Source organism: Hirundo rustica, chromosome 9, assembly GCF_015227805.2.
Source record: "Hirundo rustica isolate bHirRus1 chromosome 9, bHirRus1.pri.v3, whole genome shotgun sequence".
NCBI lineage: Eukaryota > Metazoa > Chordata > Aves > Passeriformes > Hirundinidae > Hirundo > Hirundo rustica.
In genome coordinates this window covers 5,487,527-5,509,182 of record NC_053458.1, presented here as the reverse complement: position 1 = coordinate 5,509,182, position 21,656 = coordinate 5,487,527, and the positions used below count along the sequence as shown (strand labels likewise).

At 44.9% G+C, this 21,656-nt stretch overlaps 1 protein-coding gene across 3 annotated transcripts in view; it reads right to left on the bottom strand.

Annotated features, from left to right (window-relative positions):
- Positions 1–3,570: 3,570 nt before the first annotated feature.
- The window catches only part of LRP8 (LDL receptor related protein 8), a 167,666-nt gene continuing 149,580 nt past the window's right edge, over positions 3,571–21,656 (bottom strand). For 2 of the 3 annotated variants that reach the window (XM_040072797.2, XM_040072799.2), the window contains 14 exons: positions 21,432–21,554; positions 20,971–21,093; positions 17,730–17,849; positions 17,475–17,600; positions 16,603–16,774; positions 14,040–14,267; positions 13,398–13,516; positions 11,785–11,924; positions 10,488–10,629; positions 9,881–10,033; positions 8,959–9,189; positions 7,080–7,148; positions 6,670–6,842; positions 3,571–5,782 (listed from right to left, as the gene is read on the bottom strand). In XM_040072797.2, coding sequence (XP_039928731.1) covers positions 5,744–5,782; positions 6,670–6,842; positions 7,080–7,148; positions 8,959–9,189; positions 9,881–10,033; positions 10,488–10,629; positions 11,785–11,924; positions 13,398–13,516; positions 14,040–14,267; positions 16,603–16,774; positions 17,475–17,600; positions 17,730–17,849; positions 20,971–21,093; positions 21,432–21,554 — 1,958 coding nt within the window. In that variant the 3' untranslated portion in view covers positions 3,571–5,743. The remainder of the gene's footprint in view (positions 5,783–6,669; positions 6,843–7,079; positions 7,149–8,958; positions 9,190–9,880; positions 10,034–10,487; positions 10,630–11,784; positions 11,925–13,397; positions 13,517–14,039; positions 14,268–16,602; positions 16,775–17,474; positions 17,601–17,729; positions 17,850–20,970; positions 21,094–21,431; positions 21,555–21,656) is intronic. The other variant, XM_040072798.2, reaches the window with a different exon arrangement.

The window sequence follows — 21,656 nt, the reverse complement described above, 5'->3', positions numbered from 1 at the left end:
ATTTTTCTTGAATGCTTGATTGTAAGGTTTTCCATCATCTTTTATATGTAATGGCTTGAATTAAATTAGTGAATGTGCTTTCAGCTGAGCCCCAGTGGGGGAATATATGCATGAAAATAAATTACTGCAGTTGGAACGAAGTAATTCCTTGATTGGCAGACTCAGCAGACAGAGTCCTGACGAGCGTAATGTGGAATGCCTTTGCTGTTTGGCCTTGGTTGTAGCTGACCAAGAACTGTAGGTAAAACTTCTCTTCCACCTGACTTTGTAGCCTCGAGGCACAGGCTGAAGAACTGAGCTGATGTGAAGACAAAATTATCAGTCCAGCCTTCTGTAATCTTGTGTACATCATCCTTGGAGCTGGGCAGGGCCTATCAAACTATCAGGGACATTAGCTTGTTCCACTGACATAACTTCATCTCCAGCCTTAAGGCACTGCCTTATCACCACGGACAAGATCACAGTGCTTTCCCTGATAGTGTGGGGAACTTAGGGCAGCTGTGGCTAATACTGTAAAAGGAAATGTTCTCCCACTGAGGTACATGGAAATTTGAAAAAAGAGTGTAATCTTTTAAAGCATGTTAATTCTCATTCTGCTTGCTGATGCATAGGTGCAGACACAGGTTAGCATTACTGCCTTCCTGTAAAAGCTAACAACTCAGCCTGGACTGGTGCTTATTGGCTTCTTCTGGAAGCTGGGACGAGAAATCCACATTCAGCACCCTGAGGCACGCAGGCCACCTTCTGGGGACACTCTGGGAGGTGAAGCTGATTGTTTGTGGCACGGTCTCTGTTGCTGTGATAGCAAAAGCCACAAGTTCATCTTTATCTGTGTAAAATTGGACAGTGAGATTTGCACCCTGACTAGGGAGTTGGTGCTTAAAGCCATACAGTGAAACAAGGTGGCTCAGTTCATTCCCTGGGTTGTAATGAGCCTGTCCACTTTTGGCTGAGAAGAGGCAGTTCGGTCTCTGTAGAAAGTGAATCTCCCATTTCTTCTCTTCTGGGGTTGGTGTGTTTACCCTGCCTGGATGCCATTTGCCCACCAAAACCCTTCTGTCACTCCCATTCTCAGGAGGGGAGAGGAGAGGAAACTGTGAAAGGCTCATGGGTGGGGATAAGGACAGGGAGAGAGCCTTCCACCAGTAACAGGAAAAACTGACTTGACTTGGGGAAAGAATAATTTCTCTTATTACCAATTAAATAATGAGAAACAACCCAAAATCTTAAAATACCACCCCCCCCCCCCCAAGGGGTTTAACTTTGCTTCTGATTTTCTCTTGTCTCCTCTTTCCCAACAGATTATTTACTGAGATGTGTGGCTCTGTGTATTTTTTATTTCTGTAGCTAAGGATGACCAGTGTCCCTTTTCTTCACCACTCTGGGGCAGGTGAGGGTTCAGGTTCTCCCTTTGTGTGCAGGAGTTGGGCCAGCCCCGTCCCTGGCACGGACTGGGGCTCTGGTTCACCCCAGACTTACATTTCCGCTCAGGAAATGACAATCATGGCCATCATTCCCCCGGAATGATCCCAGGCTGCTGCAGAACATGCAGCTGCCAAGCTGCAGCCCCAAGCATTGTCATCAGGACAAGCCATCTCAACCCCCAAACGAGTGGAACAACTCGTGCTAAGTCCCCAGTGGGGACTGTAGCAGTGCCTTCATCACCCTGTGTGCCATTTCCAGGCTGTCCCTGAGCAGGAGAGAGAGCCCCAGTGCTGCAAAGGAGGCAGAGGCAGTGTGTGGGTGAGGGTGTTTTGTTCATTTCTGTTTGGAGCTGGCCACTGAGCACCCAGCATGTTAATGTGCCAGTGGACTGTAGCTTGAACCTAAAGAGTGGCTGCTGTTTGCCACATCTAAATTCACCATCTCTGCTGCTTTTTTCTCACTGAATCCTTCCAGTGTTGATGCTGTGCATTTAGGAGACAACTGGAACTGGCCCCACTCTATAAATGCCTGCACTGGAGCAGTGAAAGAGCTCACAACAGCCCATGGCTGTAGGCCCCTGCTTCAAGGCAAGGATGTAAATTAGGAAGACAGGTTTCAAAGTGTTTCCCACAGTTAAAGGGCTGGTTTGATGGAGAACAAACAGTGTAAGGAAATGAGCACACATATTCCTGCAGAAGGCAGAAAGGTGACTGAGTTACATGTGTTATATAAACACTGAGGGGCACAGATGAGTCCCTGCAGTCCACAGAGCATCTTAATGGGAGTAGGCAGAACAGGGTTGGTGTGGATTAGCTCAGACTGTACAGTTAGTGTGTAAGAAGTGAAACAAAAAATATAATTTTACTGCTAATACAGCATAAATTATTTAAAAAGGGAATTGTTTTGGGAGGCATAACTTAATGCCTAGGTAGGTTTGGGACTCTTATGAGGCTCTTTCAATTTTCTTTTGTGCTATCTTTGCTGTTTAGACCCGGAGAGAATTTTGTTGTTTCACTTTTTCCTATTTGTTACCATATTACTTTACTGAGATACTTAACTGAAAGGGAAGAATGTTTTGAAGTAAGAAAAATCTATTTTCAGTTAGATAGAAAACTAAACCATTGATATTTACCAGTACATCAGTCCATATTAGTTTGGTAATAACTCTTTATGCCTGAAAAGTTCTGCCTGCTTGGCTGCTTCCTTTGGGACCAAAAACTGACTGAAAGGAAATTTCAATAAATGCACTGCTTCCAAGGGCTTTAAATAACATGTGGTGGGGAAAGGTTGTGTTGTGTAGTATTGTATTTTCCAGGATTTCATTTTTTTCAAGAGACAGGGAAGAGAGAGCAAGAGAAGTGTGTTTAGTTCTGAGTCACTTATGTGTCCAGCCAAAACTATTGTCATACTTCCAGTACAGTGACCCTTTTCCCAGCTTTATTTCCATGGGAGGCACTGTTTGTATGTGTAAAAGAAGTTAAGCCTGCCTCTTAGGATTCCAAGAACAGCAGTATTTCTGTCTTTTTTTTTTTTTTTTTTATAGATGGCATAACTGTGTCTCTTAAGAAGTTTTGAAGCTTCTGTAGGTGTTTTACCAAAAGCTCAGGGAAGAAACTGAGTCATTTGTAATTAGCTGTTGAATCGTCCAGCATGTAATAGTTCAGGTTAAAAACTCCACCAGCTGTGTTGTGGGCACTGTTCAGTTCTGGACATTCTCTTACACAGGAGATTTTACTCAGCTACATCACTGATGGACTTGTTCAGCTCAAGGAAATGGAGCTGCTGCCGTTTTCCATGTGATTTGCAGATGACCAACACCAACATGGCAGAAAAAACCAATTCAGAACAAAGTGCTCTGTTGTGGAATATGAACTGTCCCTGGTGCTGCTGTTGTGACACTGCAGCTGAACAGCTGCATCACACAGCACTGCTCCCAAATCCCACTCTGGATCTGGGCAATTCAGAGTTAGGGAAAACTCACACCAAAATGGTACAGTCCCCTTTCAGACACCATGAAGTAATTAGTTGAGTAATCCCAGATAAAAAAATTTAATCTTTCTATAGAAACAGTGCACTGTTTTACAAACATGTTCATTTGGTTTCCAGTACAGCAAGTGTTACACAGAGCCCCCCCGCCCTCCCTGGGCCTTTTGTCTGCAAGGTAAGAACTGAAACACAAAAGGCACCAAGCAAGAACTTACTCTAACAGGACTTCAGTATGACAAGACAGAGCAGAAATTATTACAGTGTTAAATATCACCCTACCAATCTGAACCGTTATTTAAAATAATTAATTTCTTAAAAAAACAAATTTGGTGTTTGACTTCTCAGTAGTTATAAATCTGTAAAGGTTGAAATCAGCACTTCACACTGAGTTCATTTACAACGGTTTGAAAAAACCTGCAGCCTTTTACACACGGTTTGTACAGGTTTGTTTGTGTGTTCTTAAAAAAGTATCAAAACTGTAGAACTTTCATATATATTTACATTCGTCTGTTAGTTACAGTGTTATCACATACAGCCTTTCTCAGCTTTTTTCTTCATGCACACAGTGCATGGATTTGTAGAAAGAGAGCTTCATACCTTAAAACAATAATGGGATATCTCATTTTGTCACTGCCTTAAAATCTAAAATTTGGACTAGAAGGATGCTTGATTACTTCTGTATTGCTGATGCAGGGCATGAGGCATTTGAGAGTATGTATTATGTCTTTAATGCATACCAGGGCTTTACACACTTTCTTCCTTCTCTTAGTCAAGAAACAGCTTCCAGCTCACATTACTCTGTAAATTTATTCTAAAAGAAAGGAAAACAAAAGGGAAAAAAAACCCCAGACCTCCTCAGCTTGAGCTTCTTCCATTCACTCAAATACAAAAACTCAGACTGACATAAAAACACGAGGAAGATTTCTCTAGGATTTGGTACAGTTCAGGGAGGTACTAGTCCATTTTGCAGTGGGAGGTAAGTGTATTCACTTCCCACAGAATTCCCAGGAAATCCTAGAGAATGAGAAAAGCCAAGTGTTTTTCCTGCCAGGTGCAGGATGACCCAGGCAAAGACACTGGAAAGGCTGGAGTTCTTCACCTGCTCTGGCCTCCTTGCCCAGTGCTCCGGGGCACCTGCCATGGGGCAGCTTGTTCCGTGGGCAGGACTTTGCAAGAGTTCTGTGTGTGCCACAGCAGCTCCTAAAACTGGGTTTTCTATCAGTATGAGCAGGGGACAAGGGCAAGGAGGGAAGGAAGTGACTTTTGTTTTTGTGTTATTTTCCTGATGAACCAGGGAGAGTGCTCACTTGGGAGTGTGGAAATAGATGGCTAAATCTTTGTTTCTATTAATTCTGAGCTGATTTAAGAGGTGCAAGATTCCCAGTGTGAAAAAGCATTTAGATTTACATTTAGAAACAAATGAACAAAAACCAAATCAGATTTGTACCAAGCTGTAAAAAAGCAGTAATACATCACAAAACCCCTGGGTGCTGTAGGAGTTTCTCCTGACTGAAATGCTGTAGGCAATAGCTCTCCAGTTAAATGCACTGCATGGATTCCTCATGGATAGACTGGAAAATGTAAAAGCAGCCCTTAAGAGTCAGGATAGAAATTAGGAGCCGTTTGTTCTGGAGTGCTCCACTGGTCAGCTATCTTACACTACAGCTCTTTTTTACATACTGTCTTTAGATTTCAAAGCAAACTTCTCAAACATCCTGTAAAAATTCAATTATCCCTAATTTTCATAAATGTAGGCTAGTAGTTTTAAAATATATGTATATATATTTTTATATATGTATATATTTATATACCTATATATCTATCTTGTCCAGATAGATATATACACCGATAATCTATGCACAGCAAGCCAAACATACAAAAAATAAATACTCTCACCCCTCTACTATATTTACAGAACAGATCTTATAATCCAGACTTTGTTAATAAATATTTCTAAACTGCCTGTACAGAATTTATTTTACTTATGTTGATGGATAGCCACAAAGCATATTCAACATATTTACAAAATATCTATAAATATAGTCTTAAAATAAAGCAGTAGCTACTGAACCTTCAGCCTGGCTGGTTATGTACATTGAGTTAGTAGCTCAGCTGTTGCTTATTCACTATCACAAATGGGTAGTGCAACAAGTTAAAATGTGTATAAAAGATTATACATACGAAACTCTCACATCCTTTGGATGTTTGCAGTTCATTATAACTTTGTGGTTACCCTTCTGCAACATAAATAACGATCAAAAAGAAGAAGCAGGTTCTGTGACCCAAAGCGGATTTGTTCAGTGTTCAGATGATTGCAGCAGCATCTTCATCCTCACGGCAACCCATCATCTTCTAAGCTTAATGCCACACGCTGGGGAGGGAAAAAACACACTCTTGTGAACTGTGATACTGGTGCAAACTTGTATTTCTTGTTCGAACTCTCCTGGCTGTCCCTACTGTATTGGTGACAAGTATATTCTAGATAGTGATTTTTTTCCTCCCCAAATGAGGTCACTTGCTCAAGTGTTACTAAAGAGGTGCTGGGAAGTTTCCTGCCCGTGTATCTTGGATAAAATTCCTTGTAAGGGATGGCATTTTCTCCAGTGTGATCTTGTGTGGGACTTTTAGATGATAGAGGGCATTATCCACCCACCTGCCTGCCTACAGGAGCTGCACTGCCTTCACTCATTACCCTGGATCTTCCTGCTCTCTTCTGAAAATACAATGCACTTATACCTGCCAGTGCTCCTCTCCCCAGGGATACTGCTCTGACAGAGGATCTTTTCCTTAATTTCTTACAGAACCTCATTCAGTTCTTGTGAGGAATGTGACTTTTCTTTATACTCTTACTACAGAGAAAATATTTTCCCTGGTTTGTAGAGAAACTCAATTTATCCTTAGGACAGTTTGGACGCTTGGTAGCAGCCTAAGCACAGATGTAATGGAATCCAGTAGAGGATGAGTAATCACCTGTCCCATCCTGAGGCAGCTCTTGAGGGAACTTTACATTTGTCAGATTGGTACCTTGATTAGGACAATTATTCTTCATTTGAACAGAGTAAATGATCCAGAGCACTAAATTCTAAGACAACTGCATGGGCTGCCAGAAGTTTAGGCTTCTGCCTCATCAATGATCCTAAAGAAGTACTGTTTTTTGTCATTATGTGGCAAATAAGCAACACTAATCTAAATTCTGTATTGGAACACTCAAGAGAATTAATCTTCTCCATCCCATCAGCCATCTCCTCAGGTACTTACTGCTGGGTACACGTGTCCGATTTGAGCAGTTCGCCCAATGTGGATTTCGTCTTCATCTTCCTCTTCTGTTGTCTTCCTATAAACCGGATTATCAAAGTTCATGCTTTTCGTATTCTTCCGTTTCCAGTTTCTCCAGATGAGGTATCCCCCCATGCACAGCAAGCCAATGACCACTGAGGAGGGGGGAGAGAAAGGGCTGTTAGGGAAGCATGGATCTGCTGGGATGTGCCCATGTTGGCAGCCATCCTCAGAACATTTTCTCAAAGGGCTGCTTCCCCAGTATAGCAGTTCCTGTACTCTTTCCCACCCCACCCCTGAAAACTGGAAAAGTGTATTTTAGTGGTAAACACAATATTTTGGTATTGTATTTTGGTGTGATCTCCTTCAAAGGTTAAATCCAATCTGCTTACCTACAGGAATGACAATTCCAATCACAGCTGCTGTCACAGTGGAACCGAAGCCTTCATCATCATTTGCATCTGTAATTACAGAAGTGTTCCGATCATTTAACTCATTTGCTGCTTTTAAAGAATGTTTTCTGTTAGTACCCGTGCTACTCTTACCCACCAGAAAGCTTTTGCAATTAAAGAATTTACAAAAAGTTTGATAGTAAAATTATCCTGGTGACGCTGAGCAGCACACACAGATCTGGGCTGAGCTGAGCTCCTCCTGAGGAACGAGGTCCCTGTAGCGCTGCTGGGGACAGGGACACCCCAGAGTTCGGTCCAGGGCTGCCAGAGAAGCTCTGACCAGAAATGGGTGACTGTGCTTGGGCCTCCAACTTCCAAGCACAAAAAAGGAGGCCAGTTTTAAAAACCTGACATTTAATGGAAATGCCATGTACAGATCAGGGGATGGTGAATAGCGCTCCTAAAAATCCACAGCAGGACGATTTCTAGTACTGACACAATTAATGACTTACTGAGCTGTCAGAAAAAGAATGTGGTTCAAAGCCATCTGCACAGCTTCTCTGTTTAATTTTTTCCTTTTTTATTATTTACAGCTAAGGAGTTAGTGAACACAACTATCCCTCATTGCTGCAGCTTGCCCCAGCATGCAAGAATGGTCCCAAAACTCAACAGTGTACTTATAAGAGAAAAAAGCAATTAGAGGAAAATATAATTTAAAAAAATTCAATATAATCTTTCAAGTTCTATACTTTAAAATGTTTGCTCTGAGCTCTCATATAGGGTATCAGTAGAGAAAATTTCCTTTTGCTAAAATATCAGGAGTGCAAGAGGAGGAACTAACTGTACTTTTTCTTTTGATACATAAATTCATGCAACTTTTAAATACTTCCCTGTGGCAGGCTGTTCCATTACACAGTTATTTACTTAATGACAAGCCAGACTATTTCCAAAGTGGACAGTAAAAGCACCTCGCTTCCATGGCTTATTAAAAAGGTAATTACTACATTTGAAAGAAACTTGCACAAAGAGAACGGAAGCATTTTAGCCATTGGACTCTGCTTTCCCCACACAGCACAGTTCTACAGATGGGTGGTGTACTGCTGCTTTCTGGATGTAACAGAAACTGAAACATTTGGGGGAAAGCAGCATTTTACTCTTTTTAAACATACATGTCTGTTTGAGGTCTTGCACAGTAAAATCTTCTCTCTGGACTAGAATTTTTTTTTTTTTTTGAACAGCAGTTCAGCCTTTCTGCTTTGCCTTGGCAGCAGGACCTGGAGGGATTGCCGGTTAGCTCTGAGATGGAGGCTGGTGTTCCATTGAGGAGAGCCTGTTAGTGCTCTCCACTGGGATGCTCTTCTGATAAATAATGCAAAACTTCAAACCTGTGTCATGGTGAGGCCACATTAACATGCCAAGCACGGCCACACAAACCAGAGGCAGCTTGTCTTGCGCTGTAGTGATTCCACATGTCCAGCAGCACTAAAGATGCACAGGGGGAATTTTTCACCCAGAACTTGTGCTGGATCACATTAAAAATTAAACAATTAAAATAGGTGAAGCACCTGCAGCATCATCCATTCTACTGTCTGCAGCACTGAAGCTGGGATGAGGCAGTACTGGGCACAAGGCAAGGGCTGATATGAACTCCCAGGGCTGTTCATGTGCCTTGGATTAAAGCTGATTCAAGTTTCTGGACATGCCAAGTAACTGGAATGACAGCAGCCATCGTAACCCAGGTGCCTGCAGAGGGGAATTGATGTCTCCTGCTGTGCACCAGGGCGTGCCTGCACCTCTGAACTCAGACATTAGGTCAGGTCTCCCACCAGTGCATGAGGAGTTGTGATATAGAAGAAGGAAAGGAATCTCATTCTCTTACAGTGCTGTGATAAATTGCTGTTTCCAGTGGTCATCTCAGAATCGATCAGGATGGATGTGGTGGAAGGTAAATGAACACTTGGGGTGGTGATTGTAGCTTCTGGTACGGCTTTGGGGACAACCTCAGTGGTGTCATTGGCACTGCCAGGTACAGCGGCGATGGTCGCGGTACCGTCAGCGCGGGACGCTGCGCTTGTGGAAACCACTACAGGAGCTGCAGTGGTTGGAAGATCTAAAAGCCAAGAGCAATGATGAAATTTGGTTAAAGGAAGTACACCAAACAAATCACAAATGGTGATACAAATCTGGGAAGGACTGTTATGTTCAATGAAGAGAAGCAGAAACAAAATTCCAATTCTGTTTCCCAGGTAGTTAAACTATCAACAGTTCTCTGCCTAAAGCTACAGAAATGATTTCCTGAAGCACAGCTTGAATTATTAATAAAAAAAGCACTCTGTGTTGAAGGTAGTTAAGAAGTTCACAAAATTGGGGGCTTTTGAGAACTTCCTAAGATTCTGAATTTGTAGCAGGAACTCATTACTTGTTAGGAAAAACTACAATGAAGCCACTCATCTCTTTGGGATATTATCAGCAACAACCATGGCCTCTCCAGATCTGGTATCTATCTATAGACAGATACACAGATATTTAAATATATACAAGTATATATTGCATATATAGATTACATAATCAATACATGCATAATCAATTTTAATGGTTTATTGACTACTCACACTTTTAGTGCTGGTCTCTAGCCCTTTTTACCCCCCTTCCTGCTGCATCTTTTTCTGTTTAAGCTTTCCAAAATAAGCAAGCTTTCAACAAAGGACACCACAGTGCTGTTGTGCTCAGAGGGCAGCAAAGAGTGGAATACAGAAGTTGGTGTTTGTGTTTTGGGACAGCGGAGATGTGATTGTATTTACCTTTGTAGCATTTTTTCATGTCAGGACCCAGCCACATATTGTCAGGACAGGCACACGTGTACTTCGGGGAATGGGGAGAGATCTGAGGTGCAGGAAGACACAAGTAGTCACAGCCTCCGTTTGGCTGGGGGCTGAGCTCGCAGGAATCTGGAGCTGTTCAGGGATGGAAGAAAAGACAAGACAAGCTATTTTTCTAATTATTTATTTCTTGCCCTTGGCAAAGAAATATCAGATCCACTGAAAAGACCTTCTCCCACTCCCTACCTCCATTTATCAGGCTGCTTAAGCATGTTTACAGTTTGTACAGCGGAGTGGAACCTTGCAAAGTACTATAAAAACTTCCCAAATACATAATGAATGGGAAGCATCACAGTGACAAGAGTAACTCACTGTTATCAAAGATGCTAATTAAACAGCTATTAGGAAATTGCAGATTCTTCAATAAATGCTGCTGCTGAATTAATTATGCAGGAACTTCAAACATTAGGCATTGATTTCCCATTATTACCTGTGCATTCTCTCTCATCAAGAACCATCAGGGAGCATTTCATTTGCCAGCTCAAACAAACCTGATTCAGGGCCATGACATCCTGAGGACACCCCTTACCTTTGGGCTGCTTTAATTCATGAAACACCACGATGTCATGAGGGTTATTGAGATTCTCTGCCAGAATGGAGATGTCCAAGCCATTGAGCCTGTTTGCGCTGAAGATTGCTTCATTCTCCAGGTCAGTCCAGAACACTCTGTCCTGCAGGGAATGCACAGATTCCTGACTGGCCTGCTCAAATCCTACTCAAGTTGGATTAAACTCCAGCAGTCACAAAGGCAGTGCACCGTGTTCCGACCTCGGGGCAACTTCTGTCCACGCTATTCTGTCTGCAGCTTTTTTCTATTTTGGACAATGTTCAAAAGCCCAGCACTCCTACAAGTTTACAGAGTGCCGTGTGATTTTGAGTAGCTCTGAGACTGAGGTGAGGGAGCAGAAATTTGGTAAGGTACAGACGAGTTGCATCCATGTTGTTTCTGAACTGCTCTTTTCTTTGTAAGCTGGGGTAGATCATGAGCAAAGGACCACACACTCCATACTAGAAATATTTGTTACCTTGCTGATTTTTTCCTCCTTTCCCAAGGTAAGACCTGCAGGTATCTGTGAAGAGGCCAGTGCCTAGAGCACACCTGGAAGCTGAGCACCTATTTCTCTTTTATATTGCTATCTTTTGCATGGCATACTGACTGAAGATAGAGAACTACTGGTGGAAGAGGTACCAGGAATCATAGTTACCAAACAGTTGAATTGCTTGGTCATCTGTGTGTGCTGCTGCCTCCTAAATCTACGTGTATTTCCATATGGAAAGCCACACTGCTGGACAACAAGAGCAGTTTAGCAAAAACAAAAGGGTTGTGTGTTACTCCACCCAGCCATTCATACCAGGAAGGATGGAGAGAGGTGAAACAACTTAAGAGATCCTTCCAAATGCTGCTGATGGGGATAGCACTAAGGAGCAACAATGACCCCGAGAAACCTATGCCCAAAGTTAGACGTGCAGATATCCCACTTCACATAGGAGGAATAAGGGATTTAAGGACAAGGGGTTTCCTGAGCCAGAAGCCAACTGGACCTTTCTCTGCTGTAACTTACCTACAGTGAGTGCCAAAGTTGAAGCCTTTGTTCCCCTTGATCATTTAATGCACTGGTGCTGCACTAGGTAAAAGCATGAGATAACACTTTGCTCTTGATTAAGAGATTCAGAAACCAATTTCCCACACGAGGTTAATTGGTTACTATAGCAGTGACTGCCCTCACTGAGCTCTGTGCTGTGTAAAAGGCAGAGCTTTTAATCAAGAAGAGCTCTGAGACCTCTTACAGGCTCCAGTCTGTTCTGCATCCGTTTTCCACTCTTACCTCAAACACTGCCAAGCCAAACGGATGGCTCAGATCATCCACAGAGGAGATCAGAACTTTTCTGTTGCTGCCATTGAAATCAATGCAGGACAGTGAATGCAATTTGGAGTCTACCCAGTAGAGACGCTGATTCAGCAAATCTGGAAAGTAAAACACAATGAAGCAAAATTACACACAGCTCTTGCAACTCTCTTGCTCTTGCCCAGCATGTTTTTCCTGCTGGCAGCATGACTAATCTCTTTATTATTGGGCTTCTTCTTTTTTTTTTTTTTTTTTTTAACACTAGTTCTGATTTTGAATCAGAGCCCAGATATGCTGGGATAAGACCCTATAAATAAGATTAAAAAGGAGGAACATTCTGCTGTGTATGTGTGTGGGGAATGCCTGACTGACAGCCTTGTACAATGAGGTTCTTTTGTTACCAGAGCAGCAGGGGAGCAGCAGTTTGGGCTTCCCAGATTTTCTCCATCAGTGCCTGGGTGAGAAGCTTCATCGCTCCCAAGGTTGTTCAGGCCTTGGGCTCTTTTTGGAGAATAACTACTGAGATTCCAATGAAATCCCTCAATGAAGGAGCTGTGAGATTCACACTTTTTCCGTGAAGAAGAATCCTGGGCCCAGAAACTCTTCTTATGCTGCAGGCTGGGACAACCTGCTGGTGGGGAGTCCTGCCCACAACCAGCCAGGTTTGGGGAGGATGCAGGTAGGAGTGGGAGGAAAGGATCCAATGTTATTTGGAATGCTAAGCACTGCATTTCTTTTTCTGGAGAAAATTCACTCATTTTGGATGGCATTCACTGAACAGAATGCAAGTTGCTGAGAGCCAACAAAACAAGTTATATAATGAAACAAGTCATTAATTAATTTCTTAATTACTAAATGATAACATTATTTGTTCACAGCAGTAGTACTTCAGCAGTATGTAATGGCAGCAGCATTTCCTCCACCGTCCTTGCTACAGCCAGCCTTTTCAAAGCCAAGCAGAGAACCTCACATCTGCATTGCGTTAAACACACACAGCTTCAACTCCAGAGCAGGATGTTTCCTGCTGCTCCATGAAACCTCCTTGCCACTCTGCTGCTTGGTGTGGCAGTGAGAACCACCACAGCCCCTCTGATGGGTTCCATTCACCCTGAGCAGGTGGACAGGCAGGGAATGGTGACAGGGAGTGGTTCTGCAGGCCCAGAACCCAGGGTTTACTGTCCCTTTCCCTGATACACTGTGCATCATTCATCAGTCTAGGGCAGGATCCTGACACTGCTCCTGACACAGGCCCAGGTACAGAGACATTTAACTCCAAGGATTCAGATGCTTTTCAGGCTTCTAGAGGGTTGTCACAGCTTTGCATCCTCTCTCAAAATTTCCTTTTGCCTTAGGACACAATGAGAAGCAACTTAAGGCTCCTGCAGTATGAGGTTCTGACTGCAGCAAGACTTCCTGTTTGTGCTACTGAAATGAGGCAACTCATGTTTGTGAGTAGTAGTGACAGACCAGTTTAGGATTTGTGTGTGCAGGTGCCTTAGAGCATTTACAATTTTGTTTTCCTACCTAAAAATAAAAGCCAAATTCCTTTGGCTGCAGTGGGTGCTGTAGCTCTGAGCTGGGCACTCACTTACCAAGCGTGATGCCGTTTGGCCACTCGATGTTGTCGGTGACCAGCACCCGCCGCCCCACGCCGTTCAGACCGGCCTTCTCGATCTTGGCCTTGTCTCCCCAATCAGACCAATACATGAACCTGAGAGAGGCAGAGATAAGAAAGCAATAACCTGGATTCCACTTAAGAAACCTGCACTGCTGAATGCAGTAGGTGTCCTAAGGTTCTCTCCTTATTATAGCAGTTAATTCTGCTGGTGGAACAAGATGCTGCTCTCCCACTGGGTAATCTGCCACAAAACTTGCACTGGAATGCAGCATCTCACCCCAGTAACTAACCCCTGAAAACTCTGCTGCTGTGCCTGTTAGGTACTGGATTCACTCATCCAAACAGCCCAAACACAGGTCAGACAGACTTCATTCCCCAGCACAGCCTCTGTGCTGGGACCAGCTCAGGCACATTGAGCACATGAACTAGCCCTGAACTGTCTTCAACAGCAGGGAGCTTGCCAAGGGTTAAAGATCTCTACAGTCCCATTGCAGAGTATATTTTAAAGAAATCGGAAGTCCTGGTGAGATGAAAACTACCCCCAAGTTTGTCAGAGGGGCAAGAATGTGACTGGAATGTCTCTGCTCAAAGGGGTGTTTGTGGTGTTCACACCTACCTCTGTGTGGGATCCACAGCGATGGCTCTGGGCTCACTGAGGTCACTGTTGAAAAGCGTCCTCCTCTTGCTTCCATCTGCAGTGGCCACTGAGATGGTTTTGTTTCCAGAGTCTGTCCAGTAGATGTTCTTATGGACCCAGTCGATGGCCAGTCCCTCGGGGGAGTTGAGCTGGCTGTCGATGAGGATCACCTGCTCGGCCGTGTCACTCGCTTTGTCGATGTAGGCGCTGCAGGGACAGGAGGTCACAGGAGGGGCTCTCACACGGCTCCCAGAGCTGGGCCCCAGGGGCAGCGTGGCTGGCACAGGAACCCTTACGGTGCTCCTGCAACCTTCTGCTTTCTCCTACAGCCTCTTATTCCCCTGTTCCTGTCCGGCAGCATTTCCACAGTAGGGAACTGCTCAGTTCATCGTTCTACCTGCTTCCTACTATAACTGCACAATTCAGGAAAATATTTGACTTCAGGCATGTTCAACAGCATTGATTTGTGGGATTTATGGAAAATAATCTCCAGGGCTCTGCTGAACAGAGTTGAACTGAGCATGCAGTAAGTGTGCTTAAATGTACTGCAGAATTAGGAGCTGTGTAGCTAATTATGATTCATCAAAGGGATTCATGAAACTGCATTAATTTGGCAAGTGATTTCACTAGATACAAACAAAATGTTCACTAAATATTAGTGGCAGCTTTAAAATCTTTCAAAATGATAATGAAAGGCAGCAGACTCCACATGGATGTTTCATAAATAACTGGAATGTTGCTCCTACAACCACACAGGCTGATTCTGCTCTCAGTATTAATTTTGCTGAGTGAACTGAAATTAGGTATTCTGAGTTTGCATCAGTGTTTGTAGAAGCTTTGTCTGGCTCTTAGAATAACTCAGTACATCTTAAAACTGTTATAAAACAGCAGGAAGTTTCTGCCTCTCACCCCAAACACTTGAAATCGTAAGATGTTTCACATCCTCTCTTCACTGCCCATCCTGCCTTTGCTCATGGAATGAGAAGATGAATTGTATGGGAGCTGAGTTCTCCAATATCAGATCAGAGCCTTGGAACTGAAACACCTAAACCCAGGAATTCCTGCCAGTTTTACAGTCTGCAGTCAGGCTGGAATGGCCATGCAGAGTCAGCCTGGATGACCAGCACACTGCTGCATCTTCCCTACAAGAATAGTTTTGGTTTGTCTCTGACCCAGCACCACAGGAATGGTACCTCAGGGGTCTCTGGGCATCTGGCAGTGCTCCCAAGATTCCAGTATCCCAGCGTGACGAGCGTCCCATGCTCTCAGTGCTCAGCTCCAGGCCAGGTGATCCCTTGCCAGTGGAACACTTGTGTTCCCTGCTTCCGGCCTGTGCCTGCACAGGAGCGAAACCAAGAGGCTCCCACAGCTTCCACAATGGAAGGGCTCAAGCCCAGGTGACATTTCAATTCTCCCAGTAACTAAACACTGTAAAAGATCTGACACCCCAAAGGAGACATCACCTCAACAGGACAGAATCTGGAAAGGCAAGTGAGGTGACCATTATGAAAGAAAGGATCTCTTGCCAGCGATTACCTCCTGTACCACAGTTTTCAACTTGCAATAGCCTCTCAACCACAGACTGCTGGTTCCCAGGGACTCCCAGCATATTTGCTGTTGGAGAGCTGCAGGAGCAGTGTCTTGAATAATTCTCTGTGTATGAACTCAGCCCTTGCCCAGACAGGCCCTGTGAGTGCTGAGTTTTCTTCTGAACCATCCCCCCACTTTCAGAGCCCCACAGGCCCCTCAGGGTACCTGCCCAGCTGCTGGTGGTCAATACCCAGCACAGCCTGGGCAGATATCCCTGCAGGGCATGGGAGCTACCAGAGCCTGTAGAAACCCTGGTCTGGCTCCCACTCCTGACACCAGTCAGCCTGTGCCTGATCATCAGCTGAAATCCAGAGCAGACCACTGCAGAAGCTGCAATAGCCGTGCAAATCAAAATATACATGGTACATTCTCAGCACATAAATTAAATGCTTTTTTGGCTAAGCACACTCACATAATAACTGTGATGGATGCCATAAAAACAGCTGAAGGAAGAGTGAGAATGAGAGTTACAGAATGTGTACCGTGGTCTGGTGCTGTGAATTCAAATCCAATCTACCAGAGACTACAGTGGGCAGCAGCTTGTGTCTGTGTTGCTGCCTCCTTGCTCCTACCATTTGTCTGCTCTGTGCTTCCATTTGCCAGTACTGGCCTCCCATACAGCACTCATGGTGTGGCAGCAGCCTGGGCCCTGCTTTGTGGTATCTGTGGTTCAGGAAAGAAGAGCCTACATTTAACTGCACGAGTGCAGCAGGGTCTGGCATTGATGAAAAGTCTCCCTGTATTATCAAAGAGATAACTGCACAAGCCTCTGATGTCTTTATCACTTCCCAAAAAAGATTACCAAGTCTGGGCCTCAGCAGATAATCCTGTCAGGGCAGAAAAGCCCTCAGGTGCCCTGTACCCTGCACTGTTCTCTGCACTGCTTTAGGGGATACAGACGGAATGCAGCTTTGGGAAGGGACCAACACACACATCCTCCCTTGCCCCTTACCTGTAGATTTTTCGGTAGAACAAGTCACACCAGTATATTCTGTTTGTTGACACCTCCACATCCAGCGCCACCACGTTCTTCAGCATGGGAATGATACGGGAATAGTCCCTTTTCACCAGGTCTATTTTACGGACCTCGTGCCGATTGGTGAAGATCAGGTACGGGCTCTTTCCTACCACAGAAAATCAGCACATTTGTCACTTCAGCTGTCCCTAGGGCTGGATTCAGCTTTCATTTCTCAAACAACAATGGAACTATCAGTCACTGATCGCTGTGTTTGTACAGAAGCTTTACACCACACTGGAAGCAAGTGGAAACTTGCTCCAGAGGCAGCACTGTCACACACAGACATCCCTGAACGCACGCTGGTGCTTGGACAGCCTGTTCTGCTAAGCCACAAGCAAAACTCTGAGGAATGGCCTCATCTTCAATTCATTTCAGCACAAAATCCTGGGCCAGATTTTGGTTACTTACAGCTGGGAGGGTGGAGGGTTGGCTCAGCTACCCTGTTTTAATCGGGATGTTTTCTTTCTTTCAGTACTACTACTGCTAAATGTTTTTGCTGCACTGTTTTCAGTAACACCTGTCAAGAGACTTTCTTTTCTAGTTTCAGCTTCAAACAGCCAAGTAGTGACTGCAATCTTGCTCTGTACACTGTTAAAATATTCTGATCTGCATGATCAGTAGTTCTTGCCTAGAGACACATCTGCTATTGCTGCAGCAGCTCTGTGCTGCTTGCAGTGAAATGGCTTTGCTTGCTTTGCGTGTTTCCTTTTGTTTCCGTTCTCCTGCCTCAGCCTTGCGAGCGTGTTTTCGTATCGGAGTAGTGTTGTTGAGCAAGCAGAGTTTTAGTGCCTGTGGCGTTCTCTTACCTACAGCTTTGCAGTTCTTGGACAGCGTGTCCATCTCGTATCCTTCGTAGCACTCACATTTGTAGTCTCCCTTGTAATTAATGCAGATCTGGCTACAAGCGTCTGGATTCTCACATTCATCTATGTCTGAAAGGAGTGTTTGAAACCCATCAATAACTTGAAATCAAACCATCTGTGATGGAGCAGTGCTCAAGTGAATATAATCACGTCTCTCTATGGTGAAACACAAGGGACTGCTGTTTGCATGTCAATTACCTCCACACGTTTTTTTATCCAGAAGCTTGTATCCAGGCGGACATTCGCACTCGTAACCAATCTTCAAATCTTTGCATATGTGTGAGCAGCCACCGTTGTTCATCGAGCATTCATTAACACCTGCAGGGGATACACAGATCACCTATGACAAATGGGGGCTTTTAGTTGTGAGATTGAATAAAATTAAGAGATTTCCTCAGAAATTTTCCCATTTCTATCAGATTTGGTATTGGCCCTGTAGAGCACAAGTGCCTTCAGAGACAGGAAGCCTCCACTGTATCATTTTCCTGCTCTTTATTATTCCAAACCAGCACTGGGGATCATTTGGACTCAAAGCTAGTGGCTGAATGAATGGGGGACCCTGGGGATACAGTGTATGTTGAGTCCCTGCATCTCATCCCATCAGAGAGCTGCTGCTTTGAGCTGTTCTGCCACATGTGAGAAACTTCCAAGGGACCTAAGGGCCCTCTCCAGCATACTCCTCCTTCCCCATGTGCTGGTTCATGTTGACTTTTCTGAACAGTCTCTCTGAGCTTTAATAATTCATGCTGGGGGACTCTCATCTCCCAGGGGCCAGCTATTTTGAAATACAGTACTATTTTCCCATCTAGCTCCAAGGAATGATCTATGTAAAAAATTCCAGAAAACACTGAAGTGCAGTCTGTCAGAGATACTCCATTAGCACTGACATACAGTCCTCCCACAAAAACGTCCCCCACAACAGTCTTTGCTGGCAGCCCCCAGCAGCCCCAGCGTGCAATTTATGAAGCAACAGCCCCCATCCTCTCCTGGGGCCTTTTCTAATCCAAAGCCATCTCTCTGATCCTGCTCACAAGTGCTGAAATGAAAAACAGAATAAATGGATTCTTGAAAGTAGAACCAAATGAGAGGTTGGGAAAAGCTGGTCAGAGAAAGCATTTCTTCTTGTTGTAATTGACCTACAAAAGGTGAAGAGAAAGTTCTCTCCTTAAGAAAGACTGCTGAACAGGAGCTGTGGGGTTTCAGAGATAGTGGACTCACCAGAACAAGGAAAACTGATTTGCTCCAGTCTATAATGCAATTTAAAGGCAAATTTTTCATTTATCTTTTACTTCTTGCTTCCTTGCACACTGCAGGTGAGCAGCACAGCAGAGCCATGAAACCATTGCTCTTATAAGAAAATGGAAACAACCACAACCCAATTAAGTCAGTAAGACTAGGAAAATACCATGCCAGAAGGAATCCATCTCAGCTCTGGGATGCTTTCACCTTCCTAGCAGGTACATAAAGAGATATCAATATACAATTAATGGAGCAAGTTCATCAGGCTCCAAGAAGGTGTCCACAGTCCCACTGTGTATTGTCACTGTTCAGTGACATTTGTAGACAGAAATCTCCTATTCCTACACTTGCACGGGTCTGTAGTAAATTGAGTCATCCACATGCAAAACTGCTCTCTGCAAAATGCTATAAAGGCTCTTTTGATTAAGCCAACTCTCACTCAGGTGATTCCCATGGTTTCAGAGGTGCTCTGTGGAATGGATTTAGGGGCTGTAAATCAAGAGCTGGTTCACTTTCTGCACTTCTCAAGAGGAGCTGAGGAGGAGCCAGGCAGGAGGACTCTGGCCAGCTGTTGCCCTTCACCCAAACCTCAGCAGTATATTCCCTGCCTGACTAAAATAGCCAGGTGTTGTCCTGACTTCTGCAGTGCTTTTCTGGGGGACTCTCAGAGGCACTGCGGAGTTTACCACGGCCAGACAGACAGAATGAGCTGGGGGGTGTGTCCTGCACCACTGCCTCCTGTGGGGACAACCTGTGGTGGGCATTACAGCCACAGCAACCCACAAACCTGTGTGTGGGCATTACAGCCACAGCAACCCACAAACCTGTGTGTGGGCATTACAGCCACAGCAACCCACAAACCTGTGTGTGGGCATTACAGCCACAGCAACCCACAAACCTGTGTGTGGGCATTACAGTCACAGCAACCCACAAACCTGTGTGTGGGCATTACAGCCACAGCAACCCACAAACCTGTGTGTGGGCATTACAGCCACAGCAACCCACAAACCTGTGTGTGGGCATTACAGCCACAGCAACCCACAAACCTGTGTGTGGGCATTACAGCCACAGCAACCCACAACACTGCACTTTCCCCTGGGGGCTCTTCTCTGCTTCCCAACTCGGACAACAAACACCTCATTGCCAGCCCAGGGCTGCACCAGTCATGGCACCACGACCGCTGGGTTGAGCATCAGCCCAGCTGTGCCACTGCCCGGTCTATGACAAACAGGGCTGCCAGGTTGTTGGGAGATCTCCACAGACAGACAAGTGCAACATCCATTCAGAGAAACGGGGAGATGTGGATTAGTGGAAGAAAGCAAGGGCACACTGGAAGCATGAGGTAGGAGCACCTTCACTAGGCATGCACACATTCTTCCATGTCTAAAACAGGGAGAGACTGACAGTTCTTCCTGAACAGGAGTTATTTAAGGGGCAGCCACTGAGCTCCGTGATGTCATGGAAAGAGATGCCTATTGGAGACATCTCTGCACTGGGGAAAACAACAAACACACACAAATGTGTTTGAGTAGCACTGCAGGTCGGGGCTGGTGCCCACAATGTCTGGTGGGAAAGGCAGAGAGGGCTGTCTGGTGGAGAAGGGCACAGCTCTGTGGCCTGGGCTCTGTTCCCCTGGCTCCAACAGCCTCAACTCTCCTGGCATTCTCACAGCCCAGAGCTGGCAGGATGCTGCAGAGCAGCCTGCTGTCATTGCTGAGGGAAGCAGCAACAACACGTACAACCCAGAAGTGGCTGAAATCCTGTCACAGGGGTTGCTGCCGCTCTACATGTGTTCACCTTCAAAGCATGTTCCCAACGCTATATTTTTATGGTGTTATCATCATCCTACAGTTCAAAGATAATTTAGGCAATGAGGCTAAATAAACTGGTCTGTGTTGTGGAGGAGACTAGTAATTGGGGAGGGGAAATTCCTCAATCCTAGTCCCGTGCTCAGTTCATACATCCCTCCAAGAATAAAAGCTGAGTGGAGAAGGGCACAGTTCAAACTTACAGATGATGAGACTAAGCTACTAATTATATTCATATGTAGGGTGATAAGAGAATAAAGGCAAGGAAAGAGGAGCAGAGTGAGAAATAGCATTAGCAACTACATGTGGTTACACTCAAAGCTGTGAGCACCAGATGGAGAAGAGGGGAAGCAGTTACAACAGGAGCAACACGTAGAAGGCAAGTACTGTACCACATTCTTTCAGAGGCTCGTCAGACCAGTCCCTGCAGTCTCTATGTGAATCGCACACTTTGCCTCCGTCAATGCACTCTCCACTCTTACACTGAAACTTGCTGGGACTTTCACATGCTGACTCTGTCATGTTGGGCAAGAGAGGAAAGCAACTAAGTTAGATGAGGCTCGTGACAACAAACAGGCTGACATAAAGCTCAGGAGGGCGTCATTAGAAATGGGATGGGATTAAGCAAATGAACATTGAGCCTGAGCATCATGCGAAGAACTTTTCAAGTCATGCAGTCTGCCTGGTCAGCACAATCGTCTCTCCCAAGCAATCCCACTGCCAGAATGGCTTAAAATTGTGCAGGAAGCAGCTTGGCACGGCCCAGAGGAGCAGCACAGGCCTCTTCCCTTTCCAGAGGCCACACAGCCCTGGCACATTTACCCCATGGAGTATGAGGAGCACCTGTACCCACCTTGGACACAGCCGGCCTCGTCACTGTTGTCAGGACAGTCGTGCACCTTGTCACACTGCTTTGCTCCATGGATACAGGTCCCATCGCCACACTGAAATTCGTCTGGCTGGCAGGTCACCAGAGCTTTAAAACAACACATTCAAGCATCAGCCACGCAGAACTCAGTCATTTGTGTGGTATCTATCAGCCATGTCCCTCTAACACTGCTGGGGTTCATCCTCTGTC